The following is a 24570-nucleotide window of genomic DNA, read 5'->3' as shown; positions in this document are numbered from 1 at the left end:
TGCTGGAACAGCGCAGCAGGTCAGGCAGCATCCAGGGAACAGGAGAATTGACGTTTCGGGCATAAGCCCTTCTTCAGGTTCCTGAAGAAGGGCTTATGCCCGAAACCCGATTCTCCTGTTCCCTGGATGCTGCCTGACCTGCTGCGCTGTTCCAGCAACACATTTTCAGCTCTGATCTCCAGCATCTGCAGACCTCACTTTCTCCTCGAAGACATGATAACAGAATGCTAAAGCTAAAAGAGAGGGAAGGAATGCGAGTTGGTTCACAATTTGATGGTATTTAAACTGAAATTTAACTCCAGAAGACTGTAAAGTATTTAGTCTGAAAATGAGATGTTCCTTCAGTTTATGCTATGATTCATTGGAGTACTGCAGCATGCCGAGTACAGACATCCAAGCAGGATGCTGTGTTAAAATGACACAGCTATAGGAAGGTCGAGTTCATGTTGTACACGGTTTGGAGGTGTTCTGCAAAGTGGTCACCCAGTCCGGATTTGGCTTCTCCAATGTTGAGTAGGCCATATTAGGTGCAGTGAATACAATACACAAGATTGGAGGAGGTATAGATGAAATGCTGCTTAACCTGGAAAGACTGTTTAGGCCTTTGGATGGTGATCAGGGAGGAGATGAAAGGACAGATGTAGCACCTTCTGCGGTTATATGGGGAGGTGCCGAGGGGAGGGAGAGTGGTGTTGGCAGTCATGGCATGGACAAGGGTGTCCCAGAGGGAACAATCCCTGTTAAATGTGGACAGGGGGACTGAGGGGAAGATGAGTTTGGTGGTGGTGTTCTGCTGGAGTTGTCTGAAATGACAGATTATGATTCTTTAAATGCAGAAGCTTGGGGGATGACAAGTGATGACAAGGGGAACCCAATCACACTGAGCAATGAGAAGGGGCTAGGTGATAGGTCAGATGCATGTGTGGCCCCTGTCAATCACAGTGGATGGGATATCACTGTCTTGGTAGAAGCAAAGTTAAAAATCACACAACACCAGGTTATAGTCCAACAGGTTTAATTGGAAGCACACTAGCTTTCGGAGCGACGCTCCTTCATCAGGTGATTGTGGAGGGCTCGGTCGTAACACAGAATTTATAGCAAAAATTTGCAGTGTGATGTAACTGAAATTATACATTGAAGAATTGATTGTCTGTTAAGCCTTTCATCTGTTAGAATACAGTGATAGTTTCACTTCTTTCATGTGTAAATCACAAAACCCTTTTTTTAAAGTTGCATTCTCGGGTTAGCTGTTAACAATGGTGATAGCTAGACAATATGTTGAAGGTGTTAGCCCCCTGTGTTCTCTGTCTATCACCTGATGTTTAGATTGATTCCAATCTAAAAAGTGAAATAACAGAGTTTTACGTAAATTCATGCAGTTTTTGAGCTCAGAGTTCTACATGAATCAATATGGTTTTTGAGCAAAGTGCAATGTAACTCTGAAAGTACCAAAAGAATTCACCACACACAATATATACGTGTGCATGTGGGTCTTTGTCTGTCTGTGTGTGTGTCTGTCTGGGGTGGGGGTTGTGAGTGTGAGAAAGTGTGTGTGTGTGTGTAGTGAGTGCAGAGTGTCTTAAGTCTGTGAGGGGGTGCATGTGTGGGAGTCTGTGTGTCTATAAGGGTGTGTGTGGGTGTCTGTGTGCGCGTCTGTGTGTATCTGTGTCCATGTGCATGTGAGAGTGTGTGTGTGTAGGAATATCTGTGTGTGTGTGTAGTGCAATGGTGATCACCTGTAATGTGACATGAACCCAAGGTCCCGGTTGAGGCCCTCCCTATGGGGACCGAACTTAGCTATCAACCTCTGCTCAGCCACTTTCCTCTGCTGCCTGTCCCGAAGTCCACCTTGGAGGATGGTCACCTGAAGGTCCAAGGCTGAATGTCCCGGACCACTGAAGTGTTCCCCAACTGGGAGGGAACCCTCCTGTCTGTTGATTGTTGTGCGGTGCCCATTCATCCGTTGTCGTAGCCTTTGCTCAGTTTCCCCAATGTACCATGCCTCCGGGCATCCCTGCCTGCAACGTATAAGATAGACAATGTTGGCTGAGTCACATGAGTACCTGCCATGTACACGGTGGGAGGTGTTCCCACGCGTAATAGTAGTATCTATGTCCACAATCTGACACGTTTTGCAGCGTCCACCGTGACAGGGATGTATGGAGTTGTCCTGAGAGCCGGGCAGTTTGCTACGAACAATGATCTGTTTGAGGTTTGGCGGTTGTTTAAAGGCAAGTAGTGGAGGTGTGGGGAAGGTCTTGGTGAAGTGCTCATCTCCATCGATAATGTGTTGCAGGTCACGAAGAACATGGCATAATTTTTCAGCCCCTGGGAAGTACTGAACACCGAAGGCTACCCTGTCAATTGCAGCCTGTGTCTGTCTCCTGAGGAGGTCATTACGGTTCCTTGCTGTGGCACGTCGGAACAGGCAGTCGATGAGTTTAACATTGTACCCCGTTCTTGTGAGGGCATCCTTGAGTACTTCCAGGTGTCCGTCACGTTCCTCCTCATCTGAGCAGATCCGGTATATGCGTAGGGCTTGTCCATAGGGAATGGCTGTTTTAATATGTTTTGGGTGGCAGCTGGAGAAGTGTAGCATTGTGAGGTTGTCTGTGGGTTTGCGGTAGAGTGTAGTGCTGAGGTGTCCGTCCTTGATGGAGACGCACGTGTCCAAGAATGAGACAGACAGTCGAGAGTAGTCCAGGTACATTGATGACATTTTCTTCCTCTGGACACATGGCTAGGAGTCACTGATAAAACTACACAGTGACATCAACAATTTTCATCCCACCATCAAACTCACCATGGACTACTCTCGATTGTCTGGTAGAGGAAAATTGTCTAACTAGAGGAAGCTCTTGTATTGAATAGAAAGTAGTTTATTGCAGCTAAGCAACTAGTTACCAGTTATCTTAATACAGAGAATATGAGGAGGACCTGGATACTCAGTCTCACTGCTGCAAGACCCTAATGTCTTCTGCTCACAGGTCCATATGATATTATCACCTTAAGACATTTTTCAGCATTAACACCTTCATGCCCTTACATTATATCACTCCCCATGCATTTTTTTCCATCATAATTGGTGGGTATGGGTGGGTTTCGCTTCAGCGGGTCGGTGTGGACTTGTTGGGCCGAAGGCCCTGTTTCCACACTGTAATGTAATCTAATCTAATCTAATCTAATCTAATTGTGCATACGTGTCTTTGAATACCGACCTCATTAGCCAATATTAATAGCAGTGAAATAAGATTCTTCGAGATTAGTGCAGTCATACTTCACAATTAGCAACGAGATCTTCAAGGTCCTTCAAGATCCTAGGCCACCACTCCAGTAATGGAAACAGATGTAGCATTGTGGGCCATCATCATCAGCAGAATTGTTCTCCAACATAATCTGTAACCTCATAGCCCAACATAATCCTCACTTTACCATTACCATCAAACCAGGGAACTGACCCTGCTCAGTGAACAGTGCAGCAGGATATGCCAAGAACAGTACCGCACATACCTAAAAATATGCAGTCAACATGGTGAAGCTACACGATATCCTATCCTAATCTAGTGCCATTTGCAAGCATTTGGCCTATATCCCTCTAAACCCTTCCTATTCATTTAGCCTTCTAAATGTCTTTTAAATGCTGCAATTATGCCAGTCTTCACCACTTCCTCTGGCAGCTCATTCCATGCATATAATACCCTCTGTGTGAAAACGTTGCCCCTTAGGTCTCTTTTATATCTTTCCCTTCTCATCCTAAATCTATGTTCTCTAGTTCTGGACTCCCCCACCAGGGAAAAGACCTTTCTATTTATCCTATCCATGCCCCTCATGATTTAATAACCTTTGCAAGGTCACCCCTCAGCTCTGACGCTCCAGGGAAAACAGTCCCAGCCTATTAAGTCTCTCCCTATAGTTCAAATCCTCCAACATCCTTGTAAATCCTTTCTGAATCCCTTCAAATTTCACAACAATACTGACCCCTGTGGAACACCACTGGTCACCTTTCTCCATTTCAAGAAACTCCCTTCAACTACTACTCTCTGTTTCCTGTTGCTCAACCAGTTCTTTATCCACCTAGCTAGAACACCCTGCACACCATGTGACTTCACTTTCTCCATTAGTCTACCATGGGGAACCTTATCAAATGCCTTCCTAAAGTCCATGTATATGACATCAACAGCCCTTTCTTCATCTATCAACTTGGTCACTTCCTCAAAGAACCCTATTAAGGCACGATCTCCCCATGTTGCCTATCACTCATAAGCGCATTCTTTTCTAAATATGAATAGATCCTATCCCTCAGTACCTTCTCCAGCAACTTTCCCACCACTGACGTCAGGCTCACTGGTCTGTAGTTACCTGGAATATCCCTACTATCCTTCTTATACAGGGGGACAACATGAGCAACCCTCCAGTCCTCCGGCACCTCACCTGTATTTAAGAATGCCACAAAGACACTTGTCAGGGCCCCAGCTATTTCCTCCTCATTTCCCTTAGCAAGCTGGGATAGATCCCATCCGGTCCTGGGGATTTGTCCGCCTTAATAACCTCTAGCCTTCCCAACACATCTTCCCTACTTATGTCAACATGATCCAGACTAATCAAACTTTTATCTCTAAACTCAACATTCATCATATTCCTCTCCTCAGTGAACACTGATGCAAAGTAATCATTCAGAATCTCGCCCATTCGGTCAGGTTCGACACACAGCCTTCCTTCATTTTCCTTTAGTGGACCAATCCTTTCTCTAGTTACCCACTTGCTTCTTATATAAGAATAAAATGCTTTGGGATTCTCCTTAATTCTGCTCATTGAAGCTATTTCATGACCCCTTTTAGCCCGCTTGATTCCTCGTTTAAGACTTGTCCTACTCTTCCGATATTCCTCCAGGGCCCGTTCTGTACTTAGCTGCCTAGACCTTATGTACACTTCCCTTTTCCTCTTGGCTAGTCGTACAATTTCTCCTGTCATGCACGGTTCACGAATCTTGCCCTTCCTACCCTTTGCCTGCAACGGGACATGCCTATCCTGCACTGTCTTTAACCTATCTTTGAAATCCTCCCACATATCAAATATCGACTTCCCTTCAAATAGCTGTGTCCAATCAACATTTCCGCGCTCCTGCCTAATTTTGATATAATTGGCCTTGGCCCTGTTTAGTACCCTTCCCTTCTCTTCTTTATCTACGAGTATTCTAAAAAGGGCGGCATGGTGGCACAGTGGTTAGCACTGCTGCCTCACAGTGCCAGAGACCCGGGTTCAATTCCCGCCTCAGGCGACTGACTGTGTGGAGTTTGCACGTTCTCCCTATGTCTGCGTGGGTTTCCTCCGGGTGCTCAGGTTTCCTCCCACAGTCCAAAGATGTGCAGGTCAGGTAAATTGGCCATGCTAAATTGCCCGAAGTGTTAGGTAAGGGGTAAATGTAGGGGTATGGGTGGGTTGCGCTTTGGCGGGTCGGTGTGGACTTGTTGGGCCGAAGGGCCTGTTTCCACACTGTAATCTAATCTAATCTTACCGAGTTGTGGTCAGTGTTCCCAAAGAAATCCCCCAATGCAACTTCTATCACCTGTCCTGGATCGTTCCCCCGTACCGGTCCAATATGGCCCCTTCCCTCATTGGACTATTGACATACTGCTCTAGAAGACTCTCCTGGTTGCTTCTTACAAATTCTATCCATCCAGATGCTAAGTGTATCCCAGTTAATGTTGGGAAAATTAAAATCTCTCATCACCACTACCCTATTGCCTCTACATCTTTCCATAATCTGTTTACCTATTTGTTCTTTTACCTCGCGCTCACTGTTGGAAGGCCTGTAATACAGGCATGTTAAACAGCAAAAGCGGAAAGTGACAGAGTTAAGCAATTCCACAACCAACAAATCAGTTCTATGCTCTGTGGTTCTGCTATATTGTATCATGAACATTGTGGACAATTAAATAACTTATTGGAGGAAGAGGGTCCACACATCTCCACATCCATAATGGTGGAAGAGCCCAGCATGTCAATGCAAAACATAGGGCTGAAGCATTTGTAATATTCTTTAGCCAAAAATGGTGATTGGATGATCCATCTCAGCCTCCTCCAGAGGTCCCAGCATCACGGATACCAATTATTAGTCAATTTAATTGGAGACACTAGATACCAAAAAGGCCTTGGCAATATTCTTGTGCTCCAAAACTTGCTGCACCCCCAGCCAAACTTCCACCACTGCTACCACAATAAGATAGAGAATTGCCTGTCCTGTACAAAAACCAAGACAAATTCAGCTTGGCCAATTACTACTCCTAGTCTATTCTTGATCATCAGTAAAGTGATAGAAGGTGCCATCATCAGTGCAATTGCATACAGTTTATGGACAGTTCTAGTCACCATAGGAAGTATGTGGAAGCTCTGGAAAGGGTTCAGAGGAGATTTACCAGGATATTGCCTGGTATGGAGAAGGTCTTACGAGAAAGGTCTGAGGGACTTGAGGCTGTTTTTCTAAGACAGAAGAAGGTTGAGAGGAGTTTTTTTAGGGTGGACAGTTAGAGCCTTTTTCCTTGGATGCTGATGGCTAGCACAAGGGGACATAGCTTTAAATTGAGGGATGATAGATATAGGACAGATTTCAGAGTTAGTTTCTTCACTCAGAGAGTAGTAGGGGCGTGAAATGGCCTGCTTGCAACAGTAGTAGATTCACCAACTTTAAGGGCATTTAAATGGTCATTGAATAAAAATATGAATGAAAATGGAATAGTGTAGGATAGATAGGCTTCAGATTGGTTTCACAGGTCGGCGCAACATCGAGGGCCGAACGGCCTGTACTGCGCTGTAATGTTTAATGTTCTATGTTCTATCATCAAGTAGTACCTCTTTAGCAATAACCTCCTCACAGATGGCCACTTTGAAATCTGCCAGGGCCTCTCCTGACCTCATTACAGCCTTGGTTCAAACATAAACAAACAGCAGAATTTCACATCAAGGCTGCATTTGACTGAGTGCAGCATCAAGAAGCAAATCTGGAATAAATAGAAATTGGGGGGGCGGTGGGGGGTTTGGCGGTGGAGGGTACTGGTCTGTTTGTTAGATCCAAACCTAAAGCAAAAGAAAATGTTTATAATTGTTAGATGTCAGTCGGCTTAGCTCCAGGGCATCTTGGAAGAGTTTCTCAAGGTTTCTCAAGAGTTTCTGGCTGCACAATGAAAATTGAGCCTAATCAATGGAATTTGCACAAAGTGAAATCACACAACTCAGGAAGTCATCAGTTGAACAGTGAAATCAACTTTGCAAATGTGTATTTTTTCTCCTGACTTACTGGCAATATGATGACAAGTGAAATTACCTTTTGTTCGAAGTGGGATCAGGTCCTTTGAATCTCAATGGAAATGAAAATAAAACTTGCGACTGGGCATTCAGATTTGTGCAGGATCAAAATTAATGCTATGCTTTGCTTATGTTGAGTAATTATTCTCAATTGGGTTAGGGTGGGAAAGAAATCAACTGATGTGAAGCCATATTACCATGGAGAAACTTCTACCAAAAGGCAAATCTCTAACATTGTAAACTGATAAAACTCAATTTCAGTGACTGGTACAATGTTTTAATTAAATTGCAGTATAAATATTAGTGATTTATGGTAAGTTTTATATTGTTTTCACGTAATCCAAAATGGTCAGTTGAAATTAAATATTTAAAACTAATCTTTATTGATAAATGTGCACATAAGGTGACGTTAAATTTGTTCAGACAAAAGTCAAACAGTATTATTGCATACTTTGGGTTAAGGAATAAACCTAAGTTATCACCTATAGATATATTTTGCATTTTGAGTTGTGCATTTGATTCCTTGTGTACCTGTTAAAATAATGCTCAACATCATCTTGACCTTGTACTAGTAAATATGGGTTAAAGGCCATTTTTTCTGCTTTTAAATTTGTTTAATTAAAGTTATATTAATGGAATACTAAGGGAGAGAATGAGTTCTGATCAATTTTGACACCAAACGTTTTTTTTGTCTTGAACCAGTGAGTAATAAATCAAAATACAGAAGTCTTTTAAAGTGCTGCACTCTTGCCTAACTTCACATTAACATTATATAATGATGCAAATTACTAATGTGGCTTTAATAGTCCATTTAGAAAATTCTTCCCTTGATTAACAGTTTAATGTTTTAACTGATGGGTGATATGGTTAACATTTGTCTTGAGGTTCTAAGTAAACTGTTTTTTAATAAGTGACTTTGTTTAAATGTTTTTGAAGTCATTTCTTCTTGGCAGTTAACACTTGGACTTTGAATGATCAAAGGCTGTCACTCAGTTAGATTAATGTTGTTTATGCATTCAGCCAGATTAGGCTGCACATAAAAATGTCGTTGACTGCTGAAGTGCTACTTTTATTCACTAGTGTAACTAATATTTTTGTTCTGAGCTTTAGTCAAGTTTTTTTGTTTATTACTTTGTACTAGCCACACACTTGCTTCCCAAGTTTTTGCATTAAAGTAAATTTGCCATTTTAAAAATTGAAATCCATCTTGGTTTTTGATCTTGATAAGCTCTATAACAGTTGGTTTTTTAAATAGTGGTTGCATATTGTAGCCTATTATGTTTTACTGAATGTCTAATTTGTGTTCAGCATTGAAAGTATCTTTTTACATTGGTTTTTCCATTGTATATTAAAAGATAAATATTAGTTTACATTTTCTGGAAAATATTTATTGTGAAATCTTGCACTACTATTTTCAATAATCTTTTGACTTTTGTATAACAGAACAACTTATATGTATTGCCTATTTTCTCTTTGGTTCCTGAAAGTGTCTTGTTCTTACATTTTTCTTTTGAATTCCACTGTGGGGGTGGGGGGAGAAATCATTTGCTCTGAATTCCCAAAGCATTGCAATAATCCTGTTGTTTTTTTCTTTAAATCACACCTTTTTTTTGTATGAAGTTTTAGATTTTGACCCTTCAATTCTGTTAATGCATGTCAAATCAATCTTGTTTTCTCCAGGATTCTGTTTAATGCACTTTGATATTCTGTTAATAAATCAGGCTGTTTGTTAAATCTGTCATTTACCTTCAGCAGAAAGCTATTGAACTGTATTTTAAACTTTTCTGAATATTTCCAAATCTTAGTGTAAATTCCATCATCAAACTTGAATACTGCAGTGATTAATTATATGGATTATTGTAAAATAAAGTGTATGCAACAGTGGAAAAAAAATGGGCGGCACAGTGGCACAGTGGTTAGCACTGCTGCCTCACAGTGCCAGAGACCCGGGTTCAATTCCCACTGCAGACGACTGACTGTGTGGAGTTTGCACATTCTTCCCGAGTCCGCATGGGTTTCCTCCGGGTGCTCCGGTTTCCTCCCACAGTCCAAAAATGTGCAGGTTAGGTGAATTGGCCATGCTAAATTGCCCGTAGTGTTAGGTGTAGTGTTAGGTGGGTGGGTGGCGGGTCGGTATGGACTTGTTGGGCTGAAGGGCCTGTTTCCACGCTGTAAGTGATCTAATCTAATTAGTAATGTTTTCAATAGTTTCATCAATGATATTCTTTCCATCATATGTCAGGACTGTGTATGTTCACTGATGATTGCACAGTGTTCAGCAACATGCAGGTCATTCAGCCCATCAATTCAGCACCAACCCTCCAAAGGTCATCCCCTCCAGACTCAGGTCCCTAGCCTATCTAATTAGAATTTAGAATCCCTACAGTGTGGAAACAGGCCTTTCAGCACAACATCTCTACACAGACCCTTCAAAGAGTAACGCACCAAGTAACCCTTTCTATATTTACCCCTGACTATTGCACCTAACCTACATATCTTTGCATTGTGGGAGAAAACCAGAGCATCCCCACGCCGACATGGGGAGAATGTGCAAACACAGCCACCTGAGGCTGGAATTGAACCCATGTCCCTGGCACTGTGAGCAGCAGTGCTAACCATTGAGCCACCATGCCATCCTTGCAACCTTGTATTTCCCATGGCTAACCCACTTAACTGCACATCCCTGGACATTGCGAGTAATTTAGAATGGCCAATTCACCTAACCTGCACATTCTTGGAGGAAACTCACACAGACATGGGCAGAATGTGAAAACCCCATACAGTCACCTGACTGTGGAATTGAACCCAGATCTCTGGCACTGTGAGGTAGTAGTGTTAACCACTGAGCCACCCTATTGCCCTAATACTGAAAGAGTCGATTTCCAAATGCACCAAGACCTAGACAATAGCCAAGCTGAGGTTGAAAATTGGTAAGTAATGTTTGCATCTCACAAATGCCAAGCAATTGCCATCTTGCCACAATCCAGGACAAAGAAACAGTTACAGACACTGGATATTGCAAAGGCTGTGGGTCCTGCCAAAACTCTGGCAATAGTACTGAAGTCTTGTGCTCCAGAACATACTGCATCCCTTGCCAAGCTGTTCCAGTACTGCTACAACACTCAACAAAATGGAAAATTGCCAGTTCTGTAACAAAAACGCAGGACAAATCCAACCTGGCCCATTAGTATCTTGTTAATCTATTCTTGATCATCATTTGATTGATACCACATCCACCAACACCCTCTCCCTCCACCACCAAAGCTCAACTGCAGCAGCAGCATGTACCATCCATAAGATACACTGCAAAAGTTCACAAAGTTTTTTATACTGCAGATTCCAAGCCCATGACCTTTTCCATGTTGAAGGACAATCAAAGCAGGTGCATGGGATCACCATTATTTGCAAGTTCCCTTCCATCCTATTCACAATCCTCGGTTGGAAATATATTGCCAAATCTTCAGCGTCATTGGGTGAACAATCTGGGATTCTGTCCCTAGTGGAATTGTGGGACTACTAATAGTCCAGAGATTGCAGTGGTTCAAGAAAGCAGCTCACTACTGCCTTCTCAATAATTGCTGGCCTAGTCATTGCAACAAATGTCCCATGACTGAATTTTAAAAAGTGAGCAATTGGTTATGCCCAAGTGTGCAGCTTGACATGGTTGATGCCACAACGTGAAGCTGGAATGACTAGTCATCAATTAGTTTAAAAAACTGTCCATGTTTAAAATACATTTTCACAGTCAAGTCTTTGTTTGGCCAACCTCTGACACAACCCTGATAGATGATAACTGAGGATATTGTTGCTAGGTTTGCAGATCACAAAGATAGGTGGAAGGATGTGAAGTGTTGAGGGAGTGGGGGCGCTATAGAATACAGAACATAGAACATTACAGTGCAGTACAGGCCCTTTGGCCCTCCGTGTTGTGCCAACCTGTGAAACAAATCTGAAGCCAATCTAATTACACTATTCCATTATTGTCCATATGTCTATCCAATGACCTTTTAAATGCCCTTAAAATTGGTGAGTCTACTTGGAGAGTGGACAAAGAAGTGATAGTTGGAATATAATGTGGGAAAGTGTGAGCTCATGCACTTTGGAAGGAAGATTAGATCCATAGACTATTTTTTAAGCAGGAAAAGGCTTTGGGAATCTGAAGCACAAAGGGCCTTGGGACACCTACTTCAGGATTCTCTTAAGATTAACATACAACCTCAGTGGGCATTCATTTCAAGAGGGCTAGAATACAAGAGCAGAGATGAACTGCTGAGGCTGTATAAAGCTCTGGTCAGACAGCATTTAGAATACTGTGAACAGGTTTGGGCCCCAAATCTAAGGAAGGTGTACTGGCATTCAAAGGGATCCAGAAAATATTTAAAAGGATGATCTCGGGGCTGAGGGCTTGTCATATGAAGATTCTGACTCTGTACTCAATGGAGTTTAGAAGGATGAGGATGAATCTCACTGAAATTTACAGAACACTGAGAGGCCTGGATCAAATGGATATGGAGATATTTCCACTAATAGGAGAGAACAGGACCCAGGGCACAGCCTCAGAGTGAAGAGACGACTCTTTAGAACTGATATGAGGAGGAATTTCTTCAGCAAGAAAGGTGTCAATTTGTAGAACTGATTGCTGCAGAAGGCTGTGGAAGTTAAGCCTTTCAGTATATTTAAAATGGGGATAGATAGATTCTTCATTAGTAAGTGGATAAAGAGTTATAGGTTGAAGGAAGGAGAATGGGCTTGAGAAACATCTCAGCTATAATCAAGAATCAGCGAGCTGAATGGTCTCATTATGCTCCTATATCTCTCACTCTCTGCGATCTATCACCATTTACTCCTTATCTCCCTCCCCCACATCTTATCTTCGGCATGAAAGTCAACTTTTTTCTAGCTAACACCAGTTCTGAGAAAGGGTCACTGGATCCAAAACGTTAACTTTGATTTCTCTCCACAGATGTTTCCAGACCTGCTGAGCTTTTCCAGCAATTTCTGTTTTTGTTTCTGATTTACAGCATCCACAGTTCTTTCAGGTTTTATTCAGTAGTTACGTGTTTGAGTATGGTACTGATTTTACTTAAAATGAAACAGAGTGCTCGTGTTCATTGATACAGGAGAAGCAGTTACTGAGGAATCAGAACTCTTAGGGGCTAAGTCCTCCAATCAATCCTTCAACAAGAAAGTTTCAACTTAAAATAAGCCATGATTTGAAACTGTGAAATAGGTCCTGCATCAAACCCATTTGTAATTTACATTTTTCAAAAATCACACAGACCTTGCCACCCAAAATTCCATGAAACCTTGGAACTGAACCTAAACAAATTCCGAAAATCTGACATATTCATAATGAGAGACTCTTTCAATATACTAATCAAGAGATTAGTAGGTGATTAATCAAGAGATTACTCATTAGTCATGAGTTGACTACATTAGCCCTACCTGCTAATGTAGTCAACTCAGCCACATTAGGGAGACTTAAACAATCCTTAGATAAGCACATGGATGATTTTGGGATAGTGAAGAGGGACGAGCTGAGAATAGTTCACAGGTCAGCGCAACATCAAGGGCTGAAGGGCTAGTTCTGCGCTGTATTGTTCTATGTTCTATGTTCTAGATGGCAGAGGCCAGCAGACCCAGACACACAATGTGCAGTTCAATGATTTGTCTTGACTTTGAACTGCTGTGGAAAATTGCAGAACTGGAAACAATACATAAAGGTGGATAAACTATATGGATTTGCCACGTCTGAATATATTTCTGCATTCCTTCAAAACATTAAGAATTGTTGATTTGAGTTCAACCCATTATTATGAAAAGCAGGATCGTCCCAATTGAAGCATCTTTATATTAATAGAACATTCGTTAATCCGGTATATGAAATAGTTACAATGTGTAAAAAGGCACAGATGTAGGATAATAAGTAATTGCCACAGGTGTGATATTTGGCAGTTTTAAGAAATGTATATTGTGCACTTGTAACAGCAGTCGTAGAAACAATCTGAAGTTGCAAAAAAAATAAATTTAAGAAGGTGATTGGGTGAAGTAAAAAAGGAAAATTCAGGTAATGGATCAGAAATGACAAAGCAACAACTTTTCAGAAAGAGCAAATTTTCAGTGTTTTTAAAGAATGATGGAGCTTAGAAGTATAGTGTTTGTGAGTATGGAATTGACTTAACTTAAAATGAAAAAGATGCTGAGGTTAGTAAGTTTACCAATAAACAACGAAAAGGGTTGGAAGCCCTGATCATTTGATACAGCAATATTTTCAGGACAAAGAAAATACCACTCACCCTCGGCTCCCAGACTCAAATCATCCTCAAAACTGTTCTTAGCATTCAGCCCTGTAGGCAAACCAGAGACAGACTTTCAACAAAGTCAGTGACAGCCCTCAAAAGCACAATAGCAACTTTCAAAACTAAAAACATAAATTACTGGAAAAACTCAGCCGGTCTGAAACATCTGTGGAAAGAAAGCGCAATTAACGTTATGGGTCCAGTGACCCTTCTTCAGAACATTCTGAACCTTTTATCAGAAACATTAATTCAGACCCAAACATTAATTCGGCTTTCTCTCCACAGATGCTCCAGACCTGCTGAGCTTTTCAAGCAATTTCAAGCAACTTCCATTCTTATTTCTGATTTCCAGCAACTGCGGGTTTTGTTTAGGCAGCAACTGTTTTCTTTTACAAAACACATTTCATGTGGTAATATTTTGTGAGTGCTTTCCAAGAGCTCATCCAGAGTCAAACGTGGAATTCATCCGGGTTTTACACAAGCAATAGAAAGGAGATATTAGGACAGACAACCAAAACTTCAAGCGTCATTAGGGAGGGAAGAGCGATTGAGAAGTGGAGGGTTGGAGAAAATGTTGCAGTTGGACAGCACATTGATTAGACCACAATCTCATCTATTGGAATACTGCATGCAATTCTGGTCTCCCTACTATAGGAAGAATCTTGTGAAACTTAAAAGGATGCAGGAAAGAGTCACAAAGATATTGCTAGGAAGGTTTGAGCTATAAGGAGAAGCTGAATACACTGGGGCTATTTTCCCTGTAGTGTCGGAGGCTGAGGGGTGACTTTATAGGGGCATGGTAAGGCAAATAGACAAGGTCTTTTCCTTCAGGTGGAGGAGTCCAAAACTAGAAGGCATACATTTAAGGTGAGCGGAAAAAGATTCAAAAGAGACCTAAGTGGCAACTTTTTCATGCAGAGGGTGGTGCATGAATGGAATGAGCTGCCAGAGGAAGTGGTGGAGGCTGGTAAATTACAACATTTAAAAAGGCATCTAGATGGATATATCAATAGGAAGGGTTGAGAGGGATTTGGGCCAAATGCTGGGAAATGTGACTAGATATATTTAGTATATCTGGTCGGCATGGACAAACTGGATTGAAGGCACATTTTCCATGCTGTATATCTCTGTGACTCTATCACTTTAAATAGATAAGGTTAAGAGAAAGGAAAGTGGTGAGATAGAAAGTTGGAGAGACAGAAAGTTAGGATGTTTGGGAAGGCAATTCCAGAGCAAAGGATTGATCCCTACTATCCAAAAGTAGAGTGTTCCCAGCTGAAAATAGCATAAAGCGAAGATGCATGATTTATATGGGAAAGGTTCATTTTTCATAAAAGCGAAAACCCTTCCTGGATTTGCAAGAACAGGTACTAATGTAGGTCTTTCATAAAAACAAAGTGGCGTAAAGTGAATATTCGAAAAGTGGGGGATATCTGTACAACATTTAAAAGACATTTGGACAATTACATGAATTGGAAAGGTTTAGAGGGATATGGGCCAAATGCAGGCAACTGGGACTAGTTCAGTTTAGGATAACTGGTTGGCATGGGGAAGTTAGAGTGTAGAGCTTGTTTCCATGATGTATGTCTCTATGACTCTATAAGTCACATGTTAGAGTTAGAGAAGCACAATGTTTTTGAAGGGTTGTAAGGATGACTGTGATTTTAGAAGCAGAAATAGATAAGTTATTGGAAGGATTAGAAAACTAATATAAGAGTTTTAGAATTTAGGGGTTTCCAGAAAGAGAACCAATGTCCATTATTGAGCAGAATGCTGCTGAGTGAACTAGCTTTGGTGAGAGCTACACCATGGACAGCAGTGTTTTAATTAACTTGCATTTAGAATTGAAGTCATGTTTTGAGATAATAAAGATATTCTACAGGTGACAATCTGATGCAAGAACAAAATAAGGTAATGTTATGGAGATAGATACATGCAGTTTAGGAGATGGAACAGGTTGTGGTCGGAAATCCATCTCTGATAAATATCCACCACCATTTAAAAAAATCTTTCAGCTGCATTACACAATTCATTACATGCTCCCACAGGAGCGAGGAAGTTGCTTATGTCACAAATATAGTAGTGGCAATCTTTGATTTGAATGAAAAGCACATTACCAAAATCACAAATTTGTGAAAGAAAGAGGGAGTTCTAAAGAAAGATTACTGGATCCAAAATGTTTACTCTGCTTTCTCTCCACAGATGCTGCCAGACCTGCTGAGTTTCTCCAGCAATTTCTACTTTCTTCAGATCTCCAGCATTCACAATTCTTTGTTTTTAAAAACAGGGAATCAGTATCTGTGAGTTTATACTCTATATGACCCTCTTATGACTCCCAGCTTGTAAGAATGAAAATGAAAAGGCTGACCTTCTTGCCATTTGATCCCTTGAAGAGTAGGAATGGACCAAGAATCCTTAGGCCACAGAATCTCCCTCTCATTAACTGGCCAGCAGTTTCTGGTTAGACAAGACACCATTGACAAGGTCCGCGATTTGCCAAGAAGCTCATTTAAGCTTACCAGTCAAGTCTTAACCAAGTGATTAGTGTATAATATGTTGAGTTTCCCCAGCAATGGGACCAGCAATTTAGTTGACTGCTGACATACCTGTACCTATAGTTACCCTCCAAAAAGGAAAATTTCATCCATATGGATTATCCCATATGTGATAAATTGTACCTTTTAGTCCAGGGGGGTTGCTCTCCTCCTGGAGGCTTCCTTGACGGGATCTGTTAAAAAAAGTGATGCAAGTCATATTTGATCTTAGATAAAACGAATTGTTGTTTGATAAAATATGCTTAATAAATCAAAAGCAGCACAGATTGCCAAAAGCAAAGAAGTCATTCGAGTCATTATGTAACGAGGAGGCCATTCAACCAATGTTTAATATTTAAATAAGTTAATAAACTTTCAAAAGGAGTTGACCTTGAGATGTAGATGTAACTAGATGTAAGGGATGTAATCTCTGTTAGCAAAATACAAAATTGCATAATATAAAATTAGCAATGGAACACAAAGTGGAAATTTGAAATGAATCCAAAATCAAAACATTGCAAATGCTGAAAATTTAAAAGAAAGACAGAAATGCTGAAAATACTTTGCAGGGCAATCAGCAACTATGGCTAATTAAACAAGATTAATGATTCAGAATGCTCAGGAAAGAGATATAGCACAGGGCAACAGTTATTGCTGGGGGAAAGTCAATTATGATGCGATTAGGCAAGATTTAGGATGCATGGGATGGGAAAGGAAACTGCAGGATGTGGCCGCAATTGAAATGTGGAGCTTATTTAAGGAACAGCCACTGCGTGTCCTTGATAAGTATGAACCTGTCAGACTGGGAGGAAGTGGTTGAGCGAGGGAGCCGTGGTTTACTAAAGAAGTTGAATCTCTTGTCAAGAGGAAGAACAAGGCTGATGTTAGGATGAGACATGAAGACTCAGTTAGGGCGCTTGAGAGTTTCAACTTAGCCCGGAAAGACATAAAGAGAGAGCTAAGAAGAGCCAGGAGGGGACATGAGAAGTTGTTCGCAAATAGGATCATGGAAAACCCTAAGGCTCTCCATAGATATATCATGATTTGGAGATGCCGGTGTTGGACTGGGGTGTACAAAGTTAAAAATCACACAAAAACATGGTGTTGTGTGATTTTTAACATAGATATATCAGGAATAAAAGAATGATGAGAGAAAAATTAGGGGCAATCAAGGATAGTCATGGGAAGTTGTGCATAGAGTCCGAGGAGATAGGGGAGGTGCTAATGGAACATTTTTCATCAGTATTCACACTGGAAAAAAACAATATTGTTGAGGAGAATACAAGGATATAGCCTACTAGACCAGCTGGGATTGAGGTTCACAAGGAGGAAGTGTTAGCAATTCTGGATAGTGTGAACATGGATAAGTCCCCTGGGCCGGATGGGATTTATCCTAAAATTCTCTGGAAAGCCAGGAAGGAGATTGCAGAGTCTTTGGCTTTGATCTTTATGTCGTTGTTATCTACAAGAATAGTGCTGGAAGACTGGAGGATATCAAAAGTTCAAGAAGGGGAGTAGAGACAACCCTGGTAATTAAAGACCAGTGAGCCTTACTTCAGTTGTGGGTCAACTGTTGGAAAAGGTTATAAGAGATAAGAATTATAATCATCTAGAGAGGAATAATTTGATTAGGGATAGTCAACATGGTTTTGTGAAGAGTATATCATGCCTCACCAACCTTACTAAGGTTTTTGAGATGGTGACCAAACAGGTAAATGAGGGTAAGCGGTTGATGTGGTGTGTATGGATTTCAGTAATGCGTTTGATAAGGTTCCCCACAATAGGGGATTGCACAAAATACGGAGGCATGGGATTGAGGGTGATTTAGCAGTTTGGATCAGAAATTGACTAGCTGAAAGAAGACAGAGGGTGGTGGTTGATGGGAAATGTTCATCATGGAGTTCAGTTACTAGTGGTGTACCGCAAGGATACATTTTGGGACCAGTGCTGTTTGTCATTTTTTATAATTGACCTAGGTGAGGGCATAGAAGGATTGGTTAGTAATTTTGCGGATGACACTAAAGTCGGTGGAGTTGTGGATAATGCTGAAGGATGTTATAGGTTACAGAGGGACATAGACAAACTGCAAAGCTGGGCTGAGAGGTGGCAAATGGAGTTTAATGCAGAAAAGTGTGAGGTGATGTACTGGGCTAGTGATACTCATGTATCTCGGCGAACGTTGTCTATCTTATATGTGCAGGTAAGGATGTCCTGAGGCCTGGTACATTGGTGAGATTGAGCAGAGGCTACGGCAACAGATGAATAGACACCACACAACAAGGCTTGGGTGACTGTCTGTGTGGAGTTTGCACATTCTCCCCGTGCCTGCGTTTCCTCACGTTACTTCAGTTTCCTCCCACAGTCCAAAGATATGCAGGCCAGGTGAATTGGCCATGCTAAATTGCCCGTAATGTTAGATGCATGAGTTAGAGGGAAATGGGTCTGGGTGGCTTACTTTTTGGAGGGTTGCACACTGGTTGGGCCAAAAGGCCTATTTCCACACTGTAAGGAATCTAATCTAATAACAAACGGCAATGGGCCCTGCACCGACTCCTGAGGCATACCATTAGTCACAGACCTCCAGTCTGACAAGCATCCTTCCACTCTTACCACCAAGCCAATTGTGTATCCAATTTGCCAGCTCTCCGTGCATTCCATGTGACCTAACCTTGCAGAGCAGCCTACCATGTGGAACATTATCAAAGGCCTTACTGAAATCCATATCGACTATGTCTACCACATGCCCTCATCAACCTCCCAGGCACAAAGCCATGCTGACTACTCCTATTCAAACCTTATTTTTCCATGTTAAATACAGAAGAGAAATATTCATTGAGGACCTCACCCATCGCTTATGGGTGTCCCTTTGTGGATGTTAGTTAGCTCAGTTGGCTGGACAGCCGGTTTGTGATGCAGAGTACTTCCAACAGCAGGGGTAAACTCCCACATTAGCTGAGGTTACCATGAAGGACTCCTTCTCAAGCTCTCACTATTCTATCCCTGTCCTGGAATGCAGATGGGACATTATTCTTTGTCTATCCCCATGCCGTAAAAAAAAGTTCCGGTTGATATTTCATCCAGCAGAGGATGACTGAGGGGAAACGGCATCAGTTTAGCGTTAAATTAGAATCTGGAAGCAGTCACCTGCACTGAAAAGTGGATCATCATTGCTTAAAATTTAAATTCTTCCAAATTTCATGTTTTGTGAAAACTTTGAATTGTCCCATGCACACCACTATCCAATCATTAATACATTTCAGGAGAAGCATTTCACTAACTGTGAATTTCCACTCTAGTCTGAAAAACATCTGTTAACCATTACTCTCTGTTGCCTATCACTCAATCAATTTTGTAGACATGTTGCTATGTCCCTTTTATAGCATAGCCTGCAGCTCACCTATTGTGTGGTACTATATCATCTTCTGAAAAATTTTAAATGCCCCATCAACAGCATTGGACCTCTTTCTTACCTCTTCAAAAAACTCCATCAAGTTAGTTAGATTTTTACTTTGGAAATCTGTGCTGAATCTTCCTAATCAATTTGACTACAAATTCTGTAACAAAATTATATTTCTGATCTTTCTTGAACAAGGGCATAAGATTTGCATTTCATAGGTTTTCCAACAAATCCTCCAAGTCCAGGGAAGATTTGAAGATTATGGCAGGAAGACAGATAGCCAAGTCAAATCAATCTCCTTATTTCTGGAGTCACAACACAGTAAAATTGAAACTCTCAATGACCGTCAAAGTTGACCCCAATGGCTCCAAATGAGACATTTTGAATAACCAATACCAGACACCAAGGTTATAGCTTAAAAATAGAATTAACAAGTTTATTAATAGTACAGTAGCGTTAGCAGGGCAAACTTAAGCAAAAAAGTAATCTACTTAACATTGGAACGTAGGAATTAGGGGCAGGAGTAGGAAATTCAACCCCACTGCACCATTCTTATCTTGGCCTCAACACCATTTTTCTGCCTGAACCCCAATGCCTGTATACCACTTTACATCAGAAACATATCTATTTCTTTTCTGAAAGTGTTTATTAATTCTGTCTCCACTACACTCTGGGGCAGTAAATTCCACAGATTCACAAGCCTCTGAGAGAACTAATTTTGCGACATCTCAGAAAGTGGAGTCACAGGTAGATAGGATAATGAAGAAGGTGTTTGGTATGCTTTCTTTTATTGGTCAGAGTATTGAGCACAGGAGTTGGGAGGTCATGTTGCGGCTGTACAGGACTTTGGAATATTGCGTGGAATTTTGGTCTCCTTCCTATCGTAAAGACGCTGTATCAGATTCTTTTATTGTTTAGTTTAGTTTCCCTACAGTGTGGAAGCAGGCCCTTCGGCCCAACCAGTCCACACCGACCCTCCGAAGAGCAACCCACACAGACCCATTTCCCTCTGAATAATGCCCCAACACTATGGACAATTTAGCATGGCCTATTTACCTGACCTGCACATTTTTGGACTGTGGGAGGAAACTGGAGCACCCGGAGGAAACCCATGCAGACATGGGGAGAATGTGCAACACAGACAGTGTCCCGAAGCTGAAATCGAATCTGGGACCCTGGTGCTGTGAGGCAGCAGTGCTAACCACTGAGGCACTGCGCCGCCCCTGACCCACTGTGTTGTGAAACTTGGAAGGGTTCAGAAAAGATTTACAAGGAGGTTGCCAGAGTTGGAGGATTTGAGCTACAGGGAGAGGCTGAACAGGCTGGGGCTGTTTTCCCTGGAGCGTTGGAGGCTGAGGGGTGACCTCATAGAGGTTTACAAAATTATGAGGGATATGGATGAGGTAAATAGACAAAGTCCAGAACTAGAGGACATAGGTTTAGGGTGAGAGGGGAAAGATATAAAAGAGACCTAAGGGGCAACGTTTCACGCCGAGGGTGGTACATGTATGGAATGAGCTGCCAGAGGATGTGGTGGAGGCTGGTACAATTGCAACATTTAAGAGGCATTTGGATGGGTATATGAATAGGAAGGGTTTGGAGGGATATGGGCTGGGTGTTGGCAGGTGGGACTAGATTGGGTTGGGATATCTGGTCGGCATGGATGAGTTGGACTGAAGGGTCTGTTTCCATGCTGTACATCTCTATATCTCTATGACTCTAAATCTGAAAGAAACCACTTGAATTCATTCTGTGATTGAAGTCATTTTTGGTGAGGAGAATAGAATTCAGGAAAATCTATAAAATAGGGGAAAAGCAATCTGATGTCCTGGAGATCTTCCATATTCCAGGGCTCGAGGTTCAGGTCTGTAGCTGAATGTTTTGATGATTTGGACCCCCAAAAGGATGGGGGATAGTTATTACTAGAAAAAGGATAAACTACTAAAAAATCCGGAGGCCAGATTTCTGTGCCATTCAAGCGCACTGAACCTTAGAGAAGTGTTAACTCTTTGTGGTGTGGTTTGAATGCACCTTTGTTTATTAGTTGCTAAATGCCGTCTTGTAAGATTTGCGTGTTTCTGTTCCCTGGAACTAAGACCTGGGGATGCTTTGAAGTTAGCTTGCATCTTGGAAATGTATGTTGATTTTAAGTGTTTATGTGTTTGTATCAGCCTGGGCCACTGGAGCTGGAAAAAGCAGGGCAGTTCAAGCAGCATTAGAGGAGCAGGAGAGTCAACATTTGACCTTTTGTCTGCAGTCCTTACTATCTTCATGTATCAGTGTTGGACATGTATGGTTGGAGTGTCCTTTTAAGAAACAATCAGTGGTTGAGTAATGCAAAAATCTGCAAAATGTTGATTCAAAAATTTGGTTTGTAAAGCTTGGTAAAAATTACCTTTTTGAATTGGCTCCATGCTGTGTTTGGACTTCGGTAAATTTAATTCCAGAAATTGTCATGCTTGGAATTTCATTTTCTATCCAGAGTAAATTCGAAACATTATTTTAAAATGAATCAATCTTTCATTCTGGATGATAAGATTGATTCATTATTAATATCCAAGTGAAAGGGACATTAGAATGTTGAAAATGCAACTCTCTGTTGGCGAGGAGTTTAGGAAACACAAAAGGGGTGGGCTTTTCCTCCTTTCAAGGTGGAGAAGAGACGGATGATGTAATTACATGCAGGAGTTAATGCCCAACTCCCCTTTTTATTCTGAATCTGCACTATTAACCTGATATGGTATAAATTAACCTGGTATGACATGGTTGACGTGGAACGGATGGAGATTTTTTTTTAGAAATTGGAGACACTGAGGGCTGAACGTGTTTGTGGACATTCAATGTCACAACACAGTGATGGATGAGGCACCCTCAACCCATCAAGCCATTCATCAATAACGCGTTTCAGTGATGGGGAAGTCCTGTGGGAATATTAATCGTTTATATTTGGTAGCACTTGGCCCATATCCCTCTAAACCCTTCCTATTCATACACCCATCCAGATGCATCCGGGAGGGGGAGAGTTACCTGGATACTTTGTTTCAGGAGGCAGTCACACCTGGGAGATTAAGTAATTCACATCCAGTTAGTGATCAGGGATATCAGAGTGTGACTGAAAGTGAGGCAGGTAGGGGGAACCTGAGTTCAGGAGTGCAGGAGTCTCAGCCCTTGACCTTGTCCAACAGGTATGAGATTCTTGCTCCCTGTACAGATGAGGAAAAGGGCTCTGGACAGGATAAGCCAACTGACCATGGCACCATGGTGCAGAAGGCCATTCAAGAGGGGGGAGCAAAAAGACAAGTAGTTGTTATTGGGGATTCTATAATTAGGGGGATCCTTTGCAAACTGGATCGGGAATCTCGCATGGTGTGTTGCCTACCCGGTGCCAGGGTTTTGGACATCTCTGACCGGCTTGAAAGGATATTGGAGCAGGAGGGGGAGGATCCAGTTGTTGTGGTCCATGTTGGGACTAACAACATAGGCAAAGCTAGGGTGGAGGACCTGTTTGGGGATTATCGAGCACTAGGAAGGAAATTGAAGTACAGGTCCTCAAGGGTCATAATCTCCGGATTACTGCCCGAACCACGTGCCGATTGGCATAGAGATAAGAAAATTAGGGAAGTAAACACGTGGCTAAGGGATTGGTGTGGGAAAGAGGGATTCCACTTCATGGGGCATTGGCATCAGTTTTGGAACCGGGGGGGATCTGTACTGTTGGGACGGTCTCCACCTGAACCGATCAGGTACCAATGTTCTAGCGAAGAGGATAAATAGGGTGGTCAGTAGGACTTTAAACTTCTGAGTTGGGGGGAAGGGAAAGTGAAAGCGACAGGGAGTATGGAGTTAAATGGAAAGATAAGCGGCAGGATAGCATACGTGCAGGCAGATTTAAACTTGAGACAGACTGGGAATGCAGCAAAAAGGAAGGATAACTTAGGACATCTTATGACTTCCAATATCTCTAATGATAAGAAAGTTAACATTAAGGCACTTTACCTGAATGCTCGTAGCATTCATAACAAAGCAGACGAACTAATGGCACAGATCATCGTGAATGATTATGATGTGGTAGGCATCACAGAGACGTGGTTACAGGGGGGGTCAGGACTGGCAGTTAAACATCCAAGGGTTTTCAACTTATTGAAAAGACAGGGAGGTGGGCAGAGGAGGCGGGGTTGCCTTGTTAGTTAAGAACAAAATTAAATCTATGGCACTGAATGACATAGCGTCGGATGATGTGGAGTCTGTGTGGATGGAATTGAGGAACCACAAAGGCAAAAAAACCATAGTGGGAGTTATGTACAGACCTCCTAACAGTGGTCAGGACCAGGGGCGCAACATGTACCAGGAAATAGAGAAGGCATGTCAGAAAGGCAAGGTCACGGTGATCATGGGAGACTTCAATATGCAGGTGGACTGGGTAAATAATGTTGCCAGTGGATCCAAAGAAAGGGAATTCATGGAATGCTTACAGGATGGCTTTTTGGAACAGCTTGTCATGGAGCCCACAAGGGAGCAGGCTATTCTGGACCTAGTGCTATGTAATGAACCAGACTTTATAAAAAGTCTTAAAGTAAGGGAACACTTAGGAAGCAGCAATCATAATATGGTAGAGTTCAGTCTGCAGTTTGAAAGAGAGAAGGCAAAATCGAATGTAATGGTTAAAGTTAATTAAAGGTAATTATGAGAGCATGAGAGAGGAACTGACGAAAATAGACTGGAAGCAGAGCTTAGCAGGGAAGACAGTAGAGCAAAAATGGTAGGAGTTTGTGGGTAAAATTGAGGACACTGAACAGAGGTTCATCCCCAAGAAGAGAAAGATTATCCGGGGAGGGATTAGACAGCCATGGCTGACAAAGGAAGTCAGGAAATCTATCAAAGAAAAAGAGAGATCCTATAAAGTGGCCAAGAGCACTGGGAAATCAGAAGATTGGGAAAGCTACAAAAACAAACAGAGGATAACAAAGAGAGAAATAAGGAAGGAGAGGATCAAATATGAAGGTAGGCTAGCCAGTAATATTAGAAATGATAGTAAAAG

At 41.8% G+C, this 24570-nt stretch overlaps 1 protein-coding gene across 1 annotated transcript in view; it reads right to left on the bottom strand.

The window, feature by feature from the left end:
* Positions 1-24570, bottom strand: part of tespa1 (thymocyte expressed, positive selection associated 1) — a 100946-nt gene that overhangs the window by 39403 nt on the left and 36973 nt on the right. Inside the window, exons 4-5 of the mRNA XM_043676970.2 lie at positions 16280-16329; positions 13599-13649 (exon numbers count right to left, since the gene is read on the bottom strand). Coding sequence (XP_043532905.1) covers positions 13599-13649; positions 16280-16329 — 101 coding nt within the window. The remainder of the gene's footprint in view (positions 1-13598; positions 13650-16279; positions 16330-24570) is intronic.

The sequence above is a fragment of the Chiloscyllium plagiosum genome, unplaced genomic scaffold (assembly GCF_037043375.1).
Source record: "Chiloscyllium plagiosum isolate Xiang-an unplaced genomic scaffold, Cpla_swu_hap1 HiC_scaffold_29, whole genome shotgun sequence".
Classification (NCBI taxonomy): domain Eukaryota; kingdom Metazoa; phylum Chordata; class Chondrichthyes; order Orectolobiformes; family Hemiscylliidae; genus Chiloscyllium; species Chiloscyllium plagiosum.
This window is presented reverse-complemented; position numbering and strand designations above follow the sequence as displayed.